This window comes from Numenius arquata, chromosome 9 (assembly GCF_964106895.1).
Source record: "Numenius arquata chromosome 9, bNumArq3.hap1.1, whole genome shotgun sequence".
Taxonomy (NCBI): domain Eukaryota; kingdom Metazoa; phylum Chordata; class Aves; order Charadriiformes; family Scolopacidae; genus Numenius; species Numenius arquata.
Window position 1 is genome coordinate 46,930,070 of NC_133584.1, and position 18,488 is coordinate 46,948,557.

General features: G+C 38.2%; 1 protein-coding gene across 2 annotated transcripts in view; it reads left to right on the plus strand.

The window, feature by feature from the left end:
- Positions 1-18,488, plus strand: part of GREB1 (growth regulating estrogen receptor binding 1) — a 53,024-nt gene that overhangs the window by 25,777 nt on the left and 8,759 nt on the right. The window contains exons 17-26 of one of the 2 annotated variants that reach the window (XM_074153235.1): positions 417-756; positions 2,309-2,424; positions 3,140-3,339; positions 5,163-5,252; positions 6,328-6,962; positions 13,380-13,482; positions 13,727-13,885; positions 15,291-15,433; positions 16,224-16,385; positions 17,973-18,177. In XM_074153235.1, coding sequence (XP_074009336.1) covers positions 417-756; positions 2,309-2,424; positions 3,140-3,339; positions 5,163-5,252; positions 6,328-6,962; positions 13,380-13,482; positions 13,727-13,885; positions 15,291-15,433; positions 16,224-16,385; positions 17,973-18,177 — 2,153 coding nt within the window. The remainder of the gene's footprint in view (positions 1-416; positions 757-2,308; positions 2,425-3,139; positions 3,340-5,162; positions 5,253-6,327; positions 6,963-13,379; positions 13,483-13,726; positions 13,886-15,290; positions 15,434-16,223; positions 16,386-17,972; positions 18,178-18,488) is intronic. The other variant, XM_074153236.1, reaches the window with a different exon arrangement.

Genomic DNA, 18,488 nt, shown 5'->3' on the forward strand with positions numbered 1-18,488 from the left:
TAAGAAGTCATGAGAAACACCCCACCCACCCTCCTGCTCCATAAGGATAACGCATAATGAAGAATACTATTCTCCTTGGTAAGAGGATATAATTTTGATTGTTGATATTGAGTGCCTTAGCAAATATTCTATGATGAATTTTGGAACAGCCTTGAAGTCTTGGTAACTTAAAGTGGTGTAACCTTAATGGACTACATGCTTAGTAAATCTTTACTAAGAAACGGAGAGGCAACATCAGTTCTGATTGTGAAATGATGCTGAAAGTCTGTCAAACTGCAATTTGGTGAGATTCTGTTGTACAGTAGATATGAAGGATTCTTTACAGGAGAAAATCCTGAGTTTACTATATTATGTAAAAATTAGCTTTTTCACTTTAGCCTTTAATACTTCGCTATTTAATTCACCATTTATTTCAGGTTCCCCAGATTACACAGTGCAGTGATAAGGACATTTGTCCTCATACAGCACTACTCTGCAGCTATGATGGCAGTGTGTGGTCTTTCTCAGATGAAGAATTACACCTCAGTTGAAACTCTGGAAATCACCCAAAACCTAATAAACTCTTCAAGACAATGTCCTAGTGGTCATGGCCTCATGGTAGTGTTGAGAATTCCATGTACTCCGCTGGCTGCAGTGGCATATGAACGTCTGTATAATGTAAGGGAAAGACTAGCCCTTGAAGATAACTTTGAAATAATCTTGGGAAATCCTAATTCTGGAATCACAATAGGGAAGCACTTTGTGGAGCAACTAAAGGTAACTTGCAGAACGACATATACTGGGAAGCTTCATTAGATGGGTAGGTGGGGAGACTTTACTGGTGAGAATTATAGTCATGAGCTGAAGTGCGGGTCTTACTAATAAAATAAACACTACCATAAGTAGCATGACTTTTATGTTTTATACATACTGTCTGTGATACCTCTGCTGTCCTAGCTCTGGTTAATACTCAGTGGAGTATTAACTAATATGGCTAGAACTTGGCTTCCAGCAGCAACCCTCCCAAACAGTTGAACTGCTTTTATCTACAGTGACCATGAGCAATAAGGAAAGAAGCCAAATAAAATTCTCACAGTTTAAGCAGAACTTTCTCACAAAATCATCGTACTGCAAAAAAATTTTAATCAGTGACCAGTAGAGAGTTATATTATTCTTGTCACCAGCAGGTGGCATGAAGGCACCAAATCAGTGATGCTAGTTATGGGTCCTAGAGCACCCCATTATTCACAGCTCAGGACTTTATGCTTTCTGAATCATGTGTTGGTTTATGGATTAATTTATATCTTTTAGGTCCAGAGTTGTGGGTCATCTTTTTATCAATACTCTGATACTGTCGTACTGATACAAGTGCTACTGTGATACTGCGTTGCTCTTCATAAAATTACCATCATCTAATCACCAAAGCAAAAACATATTTACATTCTAGGATGGTGTAATATATATATGTACTATGTCTGATTCAATACATGTTAGATGAAGTCATTTGAGATCCAGGGCCTAATGCTGATCTTATCCTTCTGTAACTTAGGCATTACTTATTGTGAAAAATCAGTATTAGTTCTGAATCAGACCCTGGCTATCTTCTCTGACATGCATAATAGTGGTACATGTACGAATGTCAGAGGCTGAGTTGTCATACTTGTTGGTGCTTCTGTGTGCTCCTTTTCTGTAGATCAGTCTTACAGCAAAAAAGACGGACTGGTATGAGTAAAGGAGTATAGCCTGATACTAAACAGTCAAACAATAGATCTAGTTATCAAACTTCTCATGAGGTTATCGGGAAAACTGATAGCTTTGGGGGAGAGGAGGAGACTTCAGAGGGCAGCAAGTGAGGACAGTGGTATGTGTGTGTTGAACACTTCCCCCTATTCCTCTAAGGTCAAAAAATCTCATTCCTAGCTCATTTTCTTCCTTGGACTCAGACATTATTTGCCACAAGGAGCAACCCTCTGTAGAGAATACTCTTCCCTAAAGCTCCTACTCAGTTTTACTGTCTATTGTACCACATCCACTCTACCCATCTATGTCCGGGCCCCAGTGCTACGCAATTGGGAAGCTGGGAGGCTTTTCAGACTGGAACATCCTGTCCCAATCTCCTCAGACTTACAGCTGGCAGATCACTACCTGTAGTGCTCTAGGAATTGTGTAATCTACCTATGTTGAAATTGAATCTGCTGTACAGCTTCCCTTGGTGGAACAATCGTCCACTGTACAAATTGTTTCATATAATGAATGATAAAAGTATGTATTTCTGTATTTTTATTTGTAACATATAGACGTGTCCAGTAATGTTTCTTGCTTTCTACAGGTCTGGCAAAAAATTGAAGATGTAGATTGGAGGCCACAGACCTATTTGGAACTGGAAGGTTTGCCTTGCATATTGATATTTAGTGGTATGGATCCACAAGGGGAGTCTTTGCCGCGGTAAGAAGATCCAGTATTTTCTCAATGGCAGTTTTTTATCCATTGGCTATAGGTTACCAAATGGCTATAGGTTAACTGCTTAATTACTTGTGGGAGAAGAAAGCAGATTTCAGTGGCAGGATGCTTCTTTTCCATTTTTTGGCAGTTTTTATATCATAATACAAACCACATATTATTAATAATAACATCCTGTTTAGAGCAAGATATAAGTAGCTCAGAAAATATTATGAGAGATGTCCCAGTTTAGAGGAGGGAATAAGGGTATGTAGAAAAAATAAGTATAGCTACTTTAGATACCTTAGGATAGCTGAGATATCTGCATGATGCTGGCATGGTGCTACAGGATGTGTGGAGAGATCGGTGCCTTCTGGAATGGCAACTGGAAGCCAGACAGGATGCCCTGGGGCACTAAATGCTTTTGTACCTTCAACTGAATCCCATTTTGTGTGTTAGGCTTAGAACCCAAATGATTAGTCTTTTTCTTACGCTGATGCTAATGTTCAGTGTACTAGATTAAGCTGCATAATGGGATTAGGGGAAAAGAAAATGTATGCACCACAGTGGTAAATTTATTAAGCACAAAAGGTATTCTGTGTTCTATCTCATCCTTGGTTTAAGGAGATCATGAAAAAATTCCCCTTTGGCTGTGTTTGTAAAAGAAATAAGGGATAGATTACAGTGAGTTTTCATACTAGCCCCTCTTGTTTCTCTCCAGATCACTGAGATACTGTGACCTACGTTTAATAAATTCATCTTCTTTGGTAAGGACAACCTTGGAGCAAGAACTTGGTTTGGCAGCATATTTTGTGAGCTCAGAAGTTCACACAGAGAAAGCAGTTGTGAATGATGTTTTAGAAAGTGACCCAGAGAAACTAAGCAGCACTGATAATGAAGATGAAGAAATAGCAACAGAAGGTATTATTAGTAGTGATAATAAAAGAATTGAGTTGATTAATAAAATGATTGAGCTGTATTAGAAAAAGCAGGATTGTATGGACACCTACTCAGTGAGAGTTTCTGGAGTTAGCCTTACTGAGTGAGCTCTGCTCCTCAGTTTTGCTTCATCTCATTGAACTTGTGTTTTCTCACCCTCCCTGCCCAAGGACTGCTGCCCCTGCAGCATTTTAATCTCTTGCAGTCTTGTTGCATTTTTTCTCTCTCTCTTTTTTTTTTTGGGTCCCTTCTCCCCCCTCCCTCCCTCCCTCCTTTGCCCTGTATGTTCTGGCAGCCGCAAAGTGGAGCTGAAGTGGGTACATCCCATGACGCTCCCTGTTGGGAGTGCCGTGCTTTGTTGCCCTCCCTGCGGCAGGGAAGTGCACGCTTTGCAGTCTGGGAAGCAGGAACCCGATCCCCTCCCTCACAGCAGGGACAACTCCACCTAAACTGTCCCTGACGCTACCCAACCTATGCTCACATACTGACAATGATGGAGATTCCTCCCGAGAAAACTCTATATAGTACAGCTGAGTAGCCTCTAGTTTGTAAGGTATTAAATAGTGTGCTAGAAAATATATCTGAACATAGTAACTTCTGAGTACTCCTTGAAAATGTCCATGAATTCAAATTGACAGTATAGAGCTAATGATTTTATAATTTCTTGAGAGCAATTAAAAACTCATAAATGTGGAAAAAAACAAAAATAATTTTCCCAGGAGCTGTTGGGGTTTTTTTGAGTGATAGTTGATGGACATTATCAGCTATTGTTAAATCCTTTACATTTTTCTTTACTGTCTGTTGTGCCTTTCAACTGTGGAAAACAAGGGATTTTTATTCCCGTACGTTATTTAAATCTCAAACTGCTTGCCTTCATTTCCTTTTTTATACTATGAGGAAGGAGAGAGCTGGTTACTGTTCGCCTATTAAGTAATTACTCACTGATAATAAGGATAGCAGAACAAGCAGAACAAAAATATTTACTTTAATCAAATATGTACTTTTCATAGAGGAATGAAATACATGAGGTTGTACTCAGACTGTCTACAATAGAGGCCTGCTTTAGATGTGATGAGAACTTCTGTCCCTTTAGTTGAAGTACACCGAGATTATTTGTGATCTGAGTCAAACGGGCGGCTAAGTTGTTACACATCTAAGTTGTAAGGCTGCTTTCCTAGTCCATGAAGAGTCCAATTTCAGAGTCCAATTCAGAACACTTGAGATGATAGAATTACAGTCTAAGTTTTCTGCTGGCAGTACTTACGTCTCTCTTTATCACGGTAAAACTGCACAGAAACAAGCATTTTAACTTAGAAGCTTAAGCAAGGAGCCTCAAGTGAATATCCTTGGTGGGCATCCAAATATGGATTTTTATCACCAAAAGCTGAGGTATAATCTGGCCATAAAACTGTAATATATGGGGTAGAAGGTAATTTCGTAACATACTGTCAAAATAGAGCTTGTTGCCTGTTGGTTTCCCAGACGCTGGAATAGTGAGGAAAGTAAGACATGCGTAGAAGGAGAAAACATGGTTGAGACACGCCTAGAAATTAGCAGCTCCTGGCTGCAGCATTGATTTGCTGAAGCTATTGCAGCTCAGCATAGTTAGATTAGACCATAAGCTGATCCAATATTGCTTGGCAGAAACAGATATTCTCCACACTGAAAACAGCGTCAGAGTGAGGACAAAACCACACAAACTCTTCTGTGTTTTCCCCTACTTTGACAATGTAGCTGTGCCTTCTCACAGGATTACTTAAATTATATTTTGTTTTTGTTTTCCCCTGTTACTATTCATGAAACAGGTTCTACTTCAGAAAAGAGAAGTCCTATGAAAAGAGAAAGATCTCGTTCCCATGATTCTGCATCTTCATCTCTCTCTTCCAAAGCTTCCAGTAAGACCTTAAGATCTTCTCTATAATGTTACATTTAGGACATAAAAGAGACCTTTCATTCAGCTTATTAGAGAAATAATACAAGGCATAAATCACTAAGGCCTATTTTAATGGGATCACTGAAGATAACTTTGAAAAAATAAGCATCAGACTTCTGAAATATAAGAAATAAGATCTTTCCTTGCTTGAAAAGTAATAGTAGAGTTGGATGCCTAAACCAGGTACTTCTTTGATATGTGCCACCATACTGTTCAGCTTCAGACAGACATTCCTTTGACCACATGGAGACTGATTCCTTAACCAACTCTCAATCTACTCTAACAACTGTGAAGTATTTGCATGTCCTCTTTGGAATTCACAGAACCACTTAAAATGAGGCCTTTAATTTTCAAGAAATCATAGTAGTTAGAATATATAAAGTAAAAATATACCACTTTCAGAAAATCAGCGATTTGCTGTGGGGTTTCTACATGACACATTCAAGGTCAACATTCGTGAGTTCAGTACGTGCCCTGAGCTGACCAAAAGCTGTATGAATGCATTCATGCATTATGGAGCACCAGAGACGCGAGAGCCATGTTTTATTAGATTGTACTGACTGCTGCGGTGATGCAGACACGCGAGTGTCAGATCAGATCTGACTCAGAGCTGAGGACTGTTCTACATGTCAGCTTCTGTGGACATTTCTGTAGTCTGATGGGGTAATAGCCTGTGAATGCTTAACTTCCTTACACTCTTTTAAACGATGGTTTCGGTAATTTTGTATTTGTCTCGAGTGATGGAAGTATCTGATGAACACCTTAAGCAAGGAATGGATGGGGGAAGTAGAGGACAGGACAACCACTGACATCTTTCCTGTGCACTTCAGAAGCCACTTTTTGTGTTGAGATGAATACTCCAAACTTGTCCCATTATGATTTCCTATATGAGAACAGTGAAAGCAAGAACAGAAGTGGGATTGCAATGCTTTAAAGATGGATACTTTATCTAAACGATTATTTTTTTTGTTTTGCTTAACTATGGCATCAACTAGCAGAGATGCTTGCACTGTGTTAAAATACAAATTTTCTTTTAGTTACAGCATTCTGCAGTGAGTCATCTCCTCCTTTACCAGCAGCAGGGGATACAGCAAAATCCCCCCACCAAGTCCCAAGCAACAGCACTGAAGAAACTACAAATAACTATGAAAAGCAGAAGCAGAAAGTAGACAAGGGGGCACAAACAACAATCAGCAAACACTTGCCACCAGTAACCGAACAGATGGATATGAAACAAAATATAAAAAGTGCCCAAATTTCCATTACCTCGTCATCCTCCTCACCTTTCTCCTCCTCTTCTTCCTCCTCTGCACCTACTCATAACACCTTCATCCTACAGACCTCTCAGTGCTCCATGACCAAAGCATCAAAACAGCCTCCCATAGTTTTCCTGCCCAAACTGGTTTATGACATCATTACTTCTACAGACAGCAGTGGACTTCCCAAATCATCTTCCCTCTTGCCTTACCATTCTGTTATGTGGGCAAGTTCTTTTCGTCCTCTTATGAGTAAGATGATGACTTGCACGGAGCAGTCTCTATACTACCGCCAATGGACAGTTCCCAAGCCAATCCATATGGACTATAACAATAGAAATGAGGGCAGAATGGACACCTTTCACCCAAGGAGGCTGCTGCTGAGTGGGCCACCACAGGTGTGTAGTAAGAACAAGGTATTATATTTATTTTGTTTAATTTTATCATAATCCCAGAAAAAATAGATTAGTTATTACAATTCATACTTGAAGGGTTTTTTTGATGGAGTGTAAGTTGCTTATGTTTTATTTACAAATCCCTTCTAATAAAATAATCTTCCTTTCTTTACTATTAGCCTGAGTTCAAAGACAATGAAGCTGCAACAATGTTCATTTTAAGTCAGTTTGAAAATGTTTGAAAAGATAGCTTGCTCAAGAGATAGATTTCATGTATTATTTCAGTTTTTAAAAGTTGAATATGCATTTACATTTTAAAGATCAAAGGTCTTTACAAAACCACTTTCGTATGATCAATCTGAAGACATTTGGGAGCATGTAATTAAGTTTTCTGTTTCCTTCATATAACAGACAGAAATAGAAGCTGTTGTAAATAAGACATGCAAGAAGGCCAGTTCATGTTAGCAAAGCTGTATTTACAAGATGAGTAGCAGACCCAAGAGTTTTTAAATTACTTTGAAACGATATATGGGAATGGGTATAGTCCTAAGAAGTTCCTTCTCTTCTAAACTCTTGAAGAATGTTTAGCACTTATCTCTGAGCAAGCTATCTCCTAGTTCAACGCACATAATGTTACATGTTAAAGGCAATATTGTGTCTCTCGTTCTGCTGAAGTACGAAGCAACAACATAGGAAGAGACACCATGCCTACTAAGAGCATATAGATGTCCTGTAAACCTCAGAAGTCAAAAAGGATAAATCCAAACCAAGACAAAGTCCCATGTTTCCAGTTATTGTAACATCAACTGAAAGAATGAATCTAAAGATAGTTACTGATCTGAAAGTTAACTTGCCAGGTGATCCACTCTTCTGTGCCCATGCATTGCAAAAGGAAACTACATACTGCTATTTGGTAAATGATTGTATTCTGTTGTACACTCACATTTATGGTGCAGTAGAGCAGAAAGAGCGTAAGTGGGCTTTTCATATTGGGACTTCTCCAAATGTTGCTGTAATTCATAAAGGATTCCAGAAAGTACTCTGATGAGCAGTTTTTCAGTGTCCATTCCTTTGATCTAAATTGTCTGTGTTTGCCAAAGATCGAGATATTATGTGATCAAGAAACTGAATTTCATACTCAGCTGCAGCATAAAAACGAACACAATCTGGAAGAGAGTTGTTGTTCCTTTCCACCTCAAAGAAAAAGACAGGCTGTGACAAATTTTGTTAGAATTTTATATGCATACACATTAATCCCCACAAAGATACTATTCTCAAAGCCACCGTAAATATCCAGATTAGCTGATAAGAAAATATTTCTTTGGTATTCATTTGTTTATGGGTCACAAATATGAATCTGTGATTCTCAGAAGAGTCATTCAGCAACTTCTGAGAGCATATTACACAGCTGTGAGAAGGTTTTGATGCTTCACACATGTGGTACTTGCCATTTAACTAGATATAATTAAACAGGCAGCTTATTTATTCATTGGCTCCATTCCAGGGTGTGATATTCACCACTTTTCACTATAAAATTTTTTTTCAAGTATTGAAACAGGATTCCTGTTGACCCTCTAGCGCAGTGAATTTCAGCCTTGAAATCACTTCTTTTACTTGAAACTCCATCTCTTCTCCAGCTTTCCCCACAATGCAGGTTGTTTCCTAGTGTCGCATTGGGTCATACAGATGGATCTAAAGTGTGTCCTAAAGGACACTCTTCACATGTTTATTCATTTTATATTTCTCAATTGTTTCTGAAGAATATACCTGTTTCACACAGAACAAATTCACACACATTAAATTAGGAGTATCGTGTCTTCTTCCTAAGTATCAATATTCATTTCAGTATGTGAAAAAAGACAGCAGCTTTACTTCCTTTACTATTTTAACCTCCCAAAGTACTAAGAGTACAAGGACAATTATGTACATTAGAAGGCAATACATTCATTATTTTTACAAGAGGCTTTAGAAAATGCAGGAAAAACTGGATAGGTATAGAACAGATTTCTATATTTACCTGTAAGTTAGCTCTCATCATACAAGTTAAGCAATTTGTTAGAGAGTATGAATAAATATTCACCACCATGAACAACAGGTATCATATCTATGGCGAGAAATCTAGTCCCTCATGCACCCAAAAAAATGCCTATAAGGAAGCCTAAACTCACTAAAATATTTTTCTTAGAAACATTAATCTTAAAGTTCCCCAAGCTGCAAATCAAGGTTTTGTACCTTTGTTTTTCACTGTATATTACAACATTTTCCTGCTCATGAGCATGGCTCAGTCCTGTGGCACCACATTGAGGGAATGAAGCAAGCACCTCTTCAGACACTTTGTAAAGAAGAAAACTGCTGCCCATATTATTTGGTTTTCCTCTACTCCTATTAAAATCTTATTACAATGGGCTTATATACCATTCAGCCTATGTAAGAAAAATATTAGGGAAATATTTAATATCTCTTTTGTCAGCTGTGTTTTAGAAGAATGTAGCAAGTGGAACCAAGGAGAAGAGCCAGCACCGTTTGACCAGCTCTCTGTGGACCACCAGTATGTTTTCTGTGAATCACCATTGGTTCGCAGACCACAGTTTGAAAACCACTGCCGTGGTATGTGAAGAACTATCTCACCTGGAAATTAAAATAGAAAAGCCTTATGGAATTATTTCCTCTTTTTGCCATATTTCTCCTTATGGAATTATATCCTCTTTTGCTGTATTTTTCCTAATGCAAAGACTGAAATCAGATGATACTTTATAGCAACAAGTAAGAATAGTAAAGTACTTCTAGTGGTCCTGGTGTCCAGTGTCTGGAGCAAGCTAAGAAAAGGGAACTCATTACTGTTAGACCTGCTGCAGCAGCACTTTTGAATGTCACTTCCATGAATAAGTGTGGAGGCACACATGTAATTTCTCTGAGTGGAATATTTCTCCCTCAGATTCATAGACAGTTTGTTCTCAGCTTATCCTTGATATCCGTGGCAAGCGCAGTTCAGTTGTCAAAATCTTTGGAGAGCTTTCAACTCCTCTAAGTGTGTGTCTTTGACACAAAAACTAGACCTTCATAACTCTTGAATTTTCTGCGGGAAGAATTTGAATTCATATTCTTTCCTCTTGCTCAGATAAAGCTACACTCTTCATGAATGAAAAGCTGTAGGGTAAACATATTCTTAGTTTTTTTATGGGCCAAATCATCCCTTGCGTTAAGGATAAAAACAGAAACCCAAATACTAAAACTTTGCAGGCCCCAAATTCCTTAGTTATCATAAGTTTTCACAAGATTTGAGATTTTTACTTCTTAGTCTTCTGGGATTTTCATCTTCCAAGTCAGATTCATCAGACTTTTGTCTTCCAAATTCAGGTAGATAGATAGAAACAAATTAGAGTAATGCTTCCATTATTGGAGAATATTGGCCCCCCAAGTGCCTTATCTGTTAGGGCACTTGGGCACCACCACATATTTGAGGAACCTCTTTCTGGAAAGTAGAGCTGTCTGGAGTAGAAGCACCCCTCATCTGAATTTTGTTTCAGGAATCATAAAAATGCAGCCCAGTTCCACATTCCTTCATACTTTTCATCTGTTTGCAGCTTTCGCATGCAGAGCAAAGACAGGACATGGAGAAAAACACCTTGCCCAAACTATCGAAAAGAGGAGTGGTGCCAGATGGGGAAAGGCCTCTTTGGAGAGATGTGGAAGCTCTGTTTACTGACAGCCATTCAGTATTTTCAAGTGAACAGACACTCTGTGCAGTTCCATTTTGCCCAGAGACGGTACATAAAGAAAATAATACAATTAATTTTAAAGGTGCATTTAGCTACGTGGGCATGATACAAATTCCATTGTTCAAGGTTCTTCCCTTCTGGAGTAAACACTGATTGTAAATGAGAAGTCATTCTTTTCTCATTTTTGTTTTGAAAAATCTTCTCAAAATGACCTGGAAAAGATGTTCTCTATTTCACCAATTAATTTCTTCAGCAGAAAATGCAGGCAAATGTGGAAGTGAATGGAATCCCAGTGCGAATGTTGCTTTGTGCTCAGCCTGATCTCTCTGCTGGCAGAGAGATATTCTGAAAACACGGAGAGATTCCTCCAAGTTCCCACCAGCATTTTACATAGAGAGTTGCTAATATCTAACAGTTCATAAAGCTCACAGTACTGTATTGGACACTTGTTCTGTGACAGAGAATGAGACTGGGTAAGATACAGTGCATGGAATATTATAAATACATACGTTTTTAGTTTAGTGGTTAGGGATTAGCACTTGTAGTCCTGTGGTTCCGTTTTTGACTCGACCCTATAGCTTTGTTTATACTTGAGTCAACTGACAACTGATCCTGTTTATCTGAGTCCCAGGCAGTAGCAGCCAAGTCCCTTCCAGGTACATTGTTGAAAACCATTGGTGAGGACTGGTCCCCCAGGGAAAGAAAAATGACATGATTTTTTGATTGAGTAAGTTTTAAATGGTTACAAAAAAAAAAAAAAAAGTAAGTTTTTTCAGCCTGTTTTTCTGTTGACAATTCTAAGTATATACTTCAAACAGATTAGGAATTAGTTTTTCACATAAATACCTAGTATCTAGGGGAGAGGTTGCGTACTTTTGACAAATGATCTCTCATTTGTTAGAAATTAGAGAACTGTTATCTGTCAGGCCAGCCTGTGTTTGATGAAACGATGATCAGAGGTACTTTATAAAATATGTTCATAAGGGCATATAAAGGCAATCTCGGGAGAAAGCACTGAAAGTGTTTTCTTCTAGAACAAAGTATCATCAGGTTTGCCTGAGATGTGGAAAAATAAGATGGGGTTTTTTTATCTTACCAATAAATAGGCATTTCAGCCAAGTTTGGAACCTTGTTCCAGGGTCAGCAAAAAGGTTCTCATTAGTCTCAATGGATTTTACACAAAAACCTAGACTGGAAGTTAGAAACATCTGCTCCGTGGGCTGACTATGGTCCATGCTATCATCTCCTCTATTCAAAGTAACGTTTTTTCTGTATTACTCCTGGATAACACAGAGTTGTCTGCTAACATATAATCTACCATGTGCATCTGAAGGGCTTCTTTGACCCTCAAGAGGGTTAACGGTATCCTTTTCCACCCTTGGCAAGCTACTGTTTGAAATGCAGTCTGATTTAGAGAGAACAACAGATACTGAACTTTGACCAAAACAAAAGTTTACCTACTCTTGCTTCAGCTTCAAAACCTCCCTTTCTCAATGTTGAGAGAAAATGAAAATTTCACTCGACATATATGGAAAATAGTAAATTCAATACTATATTTAGCAATTCAGTACCCTATGCTTCTGATGTGTCTTAGCAGTAATAGCAGTGAAGCTGGTTTCCAATTCAGTAGTAACATGGAATAGTCCAAAATCTGCCAGCACTGTGTTGCAGCAGGAGAATGCGCCATCACTGATCTACATGTTAACCTCACCCTGTACAGGCGTGACATTAGTCTTTTAAGTTGTCACCTGGACATCGGTGCCATTCTGAGACTGATCTATGCGCACACACAAGAAATCACAGGGTGTTCATTCTCCTGCGAGAGTGACATGAGCTTGCTGGTCTCTATTTTTCTCATTGAAATGCATTGTGTACTGCTTCCTGCTCAAGTGGTAATGGTTTGTAAAGCTGTCTCCTTAGATATGGCATTATTTACTTGATGTGTATCATCAGCAAACTTTATGTGGAAGACACAGAACAATCCAGTGAGTAAATCATTGGCTGTGGCTTATACCTTTCAGCTGAAAAAACTACAAAAGGGCAGCAATACTATTTGTCATAATGAAGAAAAAATGTATATGGTTTATTGGTGGGGTAAAAAAGAAAGGAGAAAGTTATAATTTTAAAACAGACTTTTAAAAGGTAACTTTAAAACTGTGGAAGGGAAATAATATATTTTCAGCACAAGAGGTGAAACAATACATTCTTACATATGCCATGTCCTCCAGGAGTGGAGGTGGCCTGCACAAGTTCTGCTACAGATGCATGCCACTTTGTTCTTCGAGATGATCTGTGTGCAGATCAGTCAGCATACTGGTAAATTATGCAAATATGAAAGGGTTGAGGTAATTCTTTAGTTATCTTGTTATTTCAGGAGGTTTTTTGGAACATTTTATGAGCTTGTATGGATTTTTAAAAGTTCATTGCCTACGTAGAAACTATAACATCAGGAGAGAAAATTCTTAACTTTGGGCCTATAATTAGACCTGTGATATAAAATGCGTTTTCCAAACTAGATTCCTGCATAGAAAGAATAAAACTGTTCAGCATATAAGCATTTAATTTCTGTCAAGGAATATGCAAATACAGTGATATGTAAGTGCTGAATATTAATATTAATATTTGGTTTCACTGCAGCTGCAATTTCCAGATATGTGGAAAAGTAACATGTTGAAAAATGAACATTTATTTTTGTATTTTCTAATTTATATATTTACAGATAGGGAAAACAGGTGCCTATCTGCAGTTCCTCAGTATTTTGTCCCGAATGCTGATTAGACTGACAGAAGTGGATGTTTATGATGAGGAAGAAATCAACATTAGTAAGTTCTTGATATGAAAATAATTGCTTCTGGAGACTGTAGAAAATTGTTATGTTATATTGAAAACTAGTAGTCTGTATATTCTATGACGTTCACCTTTGCAATTAATTTACAATATTGAAATATTTAAATAAATTATTAAGAACAAATGATGCAGAAATAATAGGCATAGCAAACCCACAGCAATCTAAAGAGCTTTAAAAATTATAATTACATGAATTCTTATTTTTCAATAATATCATAGACATAAAAGAAGACTCTGATCAATACTGCCATCAGCCTGGAGATATGTGGCCAGACTTGGAGACATTTAAGAAGATGCCTTTTGACTACACTATCCATGACCCGAAATATGAAGATGCAAGTCTGATTTGTTCAAAGCTTCAGACTGTAAACAGTGAAGGTTAGAATTTAAAAAATCTAGATTGGTACACATATATGTATTTATTGTTTTTAACATGAGAATCCCGTTAAACTTTTAAACAGAGTGAAATTATCAGAATTGCACTTGACTAAGTAATAGTGAAAAAAGATTTGAAGTTTGCTAGATGAAGCACCGTATTATGAGCCTTATAAATGTTTTATGGAATATAGGTAGTCTTTCATTTAAAAAGCTCTGATTCTGTAATAAGTTCGTGTATTTGAATGTTTTATATGTAGCAGCGTTGTTCTGCTCTGTAGCAATGAAGTTACTTATGTGAAGTTATTTATGTACTTAAATGTATGTTTATAGGTTTATTTTTTAGCTTCTGGTTTAGATTTGGAAAGCATGAGATGCATACGTCCAGATCTAGATTCCTGGAGTACTGAGGTGTGAATTAGTCCTCTGGATTAGCCAGCTGGACGTACACAAGCCCATGGGACTAGGTAGGATGTATCCAAACGTGCTGAGGGAGCTGGCCAACATCCTTCATTTGTAAAAGGTAACAGCAATTGCTGCAGGTTCCTGGTGGTTGGAAAAAGGAAAATGTCATGACCTTCCTCTACAGGACAGAAGGAACTGCAATGGGAACTTCTTATAGATGCAAACTATTCTAGATAGGCAGCATAAGGACGTGAGACAACAGACAAGTTGCAACATGGGAAATTACAATTAGATAGTATGAAAAATATTTCCAGAATAAAAGTGGGTCAAACCGTGGAGCACATTGCCCAGAGAGACTGTGGAAACTCCATTCAGTGATTTTCAAAACTTGACAGGAAAAGGAACAACCTTGAGCAACCTGATCTGATGCTGGAAATCTGAGTGAAAGGTTTAGCCAAATGACAGAAGTCATTTTCAGCAGAAATTACATCTCATCTTCCTGCAGTCTCCCATAAAGGATACCTTTTTTTTTTTTTTTTTTTTATAAAGCAAACCCATTCATAAATGTGGATATTTACTAAAGAGCAAAATCACTAAATTTGCCAAGTTCATTTCACATAATCTACTGTAATGTCCATCACAGGACGGTAAACGCCTGTCATAAGACTCTTTTTAACTCTTTATTACTTTTGCAAACATTCAACCAATAACAAGAGCAACAGTAATAATTTTGATAATCTGGCTTTGCTTACACCTCAGTCTTATGTGAAACCTGTACAGAATTATCATAATCATGAATTTACAGATACTTCTTTGTAGTCCCCTTTGCTGTACATAATTTATAAAACATACTATGCTCAGAATGAATTCTTAGTTTGTTTTGCATGTGTTTACTCCTGCCATTGCTCCTAAAGCTAATTACAACGACAGAAACAGTTTGTCACAAGGGAATGCATTCTGACCTTGAAAATACGTTACACTTCAGTTGTTTCTTTTTTAATAGGCAGATCAATGAGCAGGAGACAGGAGGATATGTATACACACCGTCAAACGACGAGGATGAGATTATCCAAGTATGCAGCGTATAACACCTACCATCACTGTGAACAGTGTCATCAGTACATGGGTTTCAATCCCAGGTACCAGGTAAAGATTTCCAGATACTACTTTGTGGATCAGAAACTGAAGCAGACACAGCCCAAACATGGTTTTGTATACATTCACTGTTTTTGAATTGGTTTAGAAGTTGTATGTATGTGTTAAAAACAGCTGATCTACAGATTTTGTTATTTCTTGGTGTTTGCCTGCCTTGAACAGACTGCAGGTTTGGGAATGTCAGAAGACTGATCCTTGCCTCATCTACACTAGCTTATTCAGTGCTGTAGCCTGCATCCTACATGTATACTACCAGTTAAAACTACTTTCCCAGTAAACTTTTCCGACTGGGTCTTGCTTACATTTTGACCTGAGTAACTGCAAAAGGCACTACTTCTGATGCGGGAGTGATCCAGCACAGAGCAGTCTGTATGTGGCACACAGACTGGTATTGCTCAGAGTAACCCTCCAGTTTCCTGCCTATTAGAATGTGAGGAAGAAGGTATTAGCAATGCAAATACTGCTTTCTGTTAGGATTTCGGAAAGCCAAGAGTGGCCTGTAAATATCGGTACCATCTGCAAGATGAAGCTGAAACAATGGTTCCGAAAGAGGGAACAGTTTAATTTACATTTTTCCTAGTGTATGCTCTAGCTGAGGGAGCATTGCTTGACCTAGTGAATCATGAGGTAAAATCTAATGCAATGCAGTAAGTGATTGTAGTCTGTATGGTATTGTGTGTATTAATGTAGTCTGTATGGTATATAGATGTGTATGAACTACAGTGAGACCTTGTAATTTGACTTTAACCACTGGAATTATCCCATTTTTTTTCATCCTCAGCTTTATGAGTCCACTCTGCATGCATTTGCCTTCTCCTATTCTATGCTGGGAGAAGAGATCCAGCTGCATTTTATTATTCCAAAGTCAAAGGAGCATCATTTTGTCTTTAGCCAACCAGGAAGACAATTGGAAAGCATGAGGCTCCCACTAGTCACGGATAAGGTAGATATAATTATATTTATGGCCATATGGAGAGAGACACTACCAATTTTAAAATTTGTTGAATTAGGATTCTTTACACTTCTGGTCCTGCTGTCAAGAGATAATGAAGATGTCCTGATACTAAGCTTGTATTTTCTCCCAGAAAGGGAGACATGAAGCAAAACTATCAAGCCACCATTAAGCTGTTTCTTCTGCTCATTATCAAGCTTGATCCTTTGGTATAAACACTCTTATCTGTGGCAAAAGGTCTTTGGTTATGGGTTTAAGAAGTTAAAGTGAGAATGGTTTCAGCAGTGAGCCTCAGAGACATGGTTTTGTTTATCATACCGTTACTAAGAGGAAGAAATTTTTTACTGTAGAGGAAGGCAGTGGATTATCCTGTTTTATTCTGCAAAAAGAAGAATTTCAAAGAATCTTTGTCATGGCTTCAAGGCTGTCCAAAGAATCACGTCACGCTTGTAGAAAACACTTTGTAAGGTTATCCATCTGACAGGCCATGCAAACTCCAATGTTGGCCTCTACAGCGACTCCTAATATCCATGTCTAAGGTGAAGCTGTGCCTTGCTCAGGCCACTCTGCTTGCAGTATTGAAGCAATATGTGGAACAGTTCTTTCCTGGTGAAAATAAGCACTTCCATTAAACACTAATCAATCAGTACCACCCTCCAGGTTGGGCTATTAACACAGGCAGCAACACAGCAGCAGCTATGCAATGTGAGGATGAAACCTCCTGCTCTTCCTCACCCAGTAAACTCGTGCTTGGCTACCAGTCAGAACTGTGCACTGGGTCCTTGTGGATTCTCCTCCTGCTTCTGCCACTGACCTGCTTTGAGGCTTTGCCAAAACTTTTTATTCTTCCTTTGCTTCTTGCTGCAAGATTAAAAAGTGCTGTGAGATATAAACCTAGATTATTAAACCATCATAAAATATTTGTAGTGATCCACTTTAAATTCCCTTTCATGAACTCCACTGGTATCAAATCCACCACTCTGTGCCCTGGCAGTTTTAAATCTGGAGTGCTTAATTGTGAGTGCTTTGTAAAATTAAGCTCACGCTTAATTGTGAGCACCTTGTCTCTGTAAAAAGACACACTTTCATTCAGGGTCCTTATGACCTTAGTAGGAACCAGGCTAAAATCAGTTGCCCAGACTGGAACAGTTCCTGGATGTCTGTAGAAACAGGGCTTTCAGAATCTGTACTATCAAACTTGGAAGCACCTAGTGAGTGTCAATGCATTCAAGATTGGGTGATAGCCAGTCAGAAAAGGGTGTACTGCAGTTTTGGAGTAAGGTGTGTCTTACCACCTTATGTCATGTGGACCTAAATCCTTTTCTGGAGCTAGCCTCAAGGTTCCTGTGCACTTGGCAGGTCAAGGTTAGCAGTTCTATCCAGTCCACCACGCTCTCACCAGCTGAATAAGCTAAGTGATAGTTTTCTTTTTCCAAGCTTTTTCCCATTAAGCTGACTTAAAACGTAGCAGTTTGTCCCATGTCAGTAAATCTGATTTATTCTCCTGAAGCATCTGGTTCTCTTTGTTTAAACATCCTCCAGCTTAATAGAGAAACTCACATTTCTTTTTATTTACAGAGTGAAGATTACATAAAAAGCCCCACTTTTACTCCCACGACTGGTCGTCATGAACATGGACTTTTCAATTTATATCATGCAATGGATGGAGCCAGTCATTTGCATGTTTTAGTTGTCAAGGAATATGAAATGGCCATATATAAGAAGTATTGGCCCAACCACATCATGCTTGTTCTTCCAAGCATTTTCAACAGCGCGGGAGTAGGTAAGGGTAACAAAAAGTTCTAGCAAATGTGGACACACGACTTGGTCCTTTCAGGTGTTGTTACTTAACAGTGAAATGTAGACGTACACCTTGTGGACAGCATATTGGATTTGGTGATCTGGATTCTCTTTAAAGGCAGTGTGTCACACTCTAAAATGAAATTAACTTAATCCAGGTCATAATAAAGCTAGATTAATTGCACTCTAGAAATAGTTACTCTCTACTGATTTTAAAGGGAACTGAGGATGTTAACCCATATGGAGTTACCTACTGTTTCCTTGTGGAAATAAGTTATGTACTACTTTTGTACG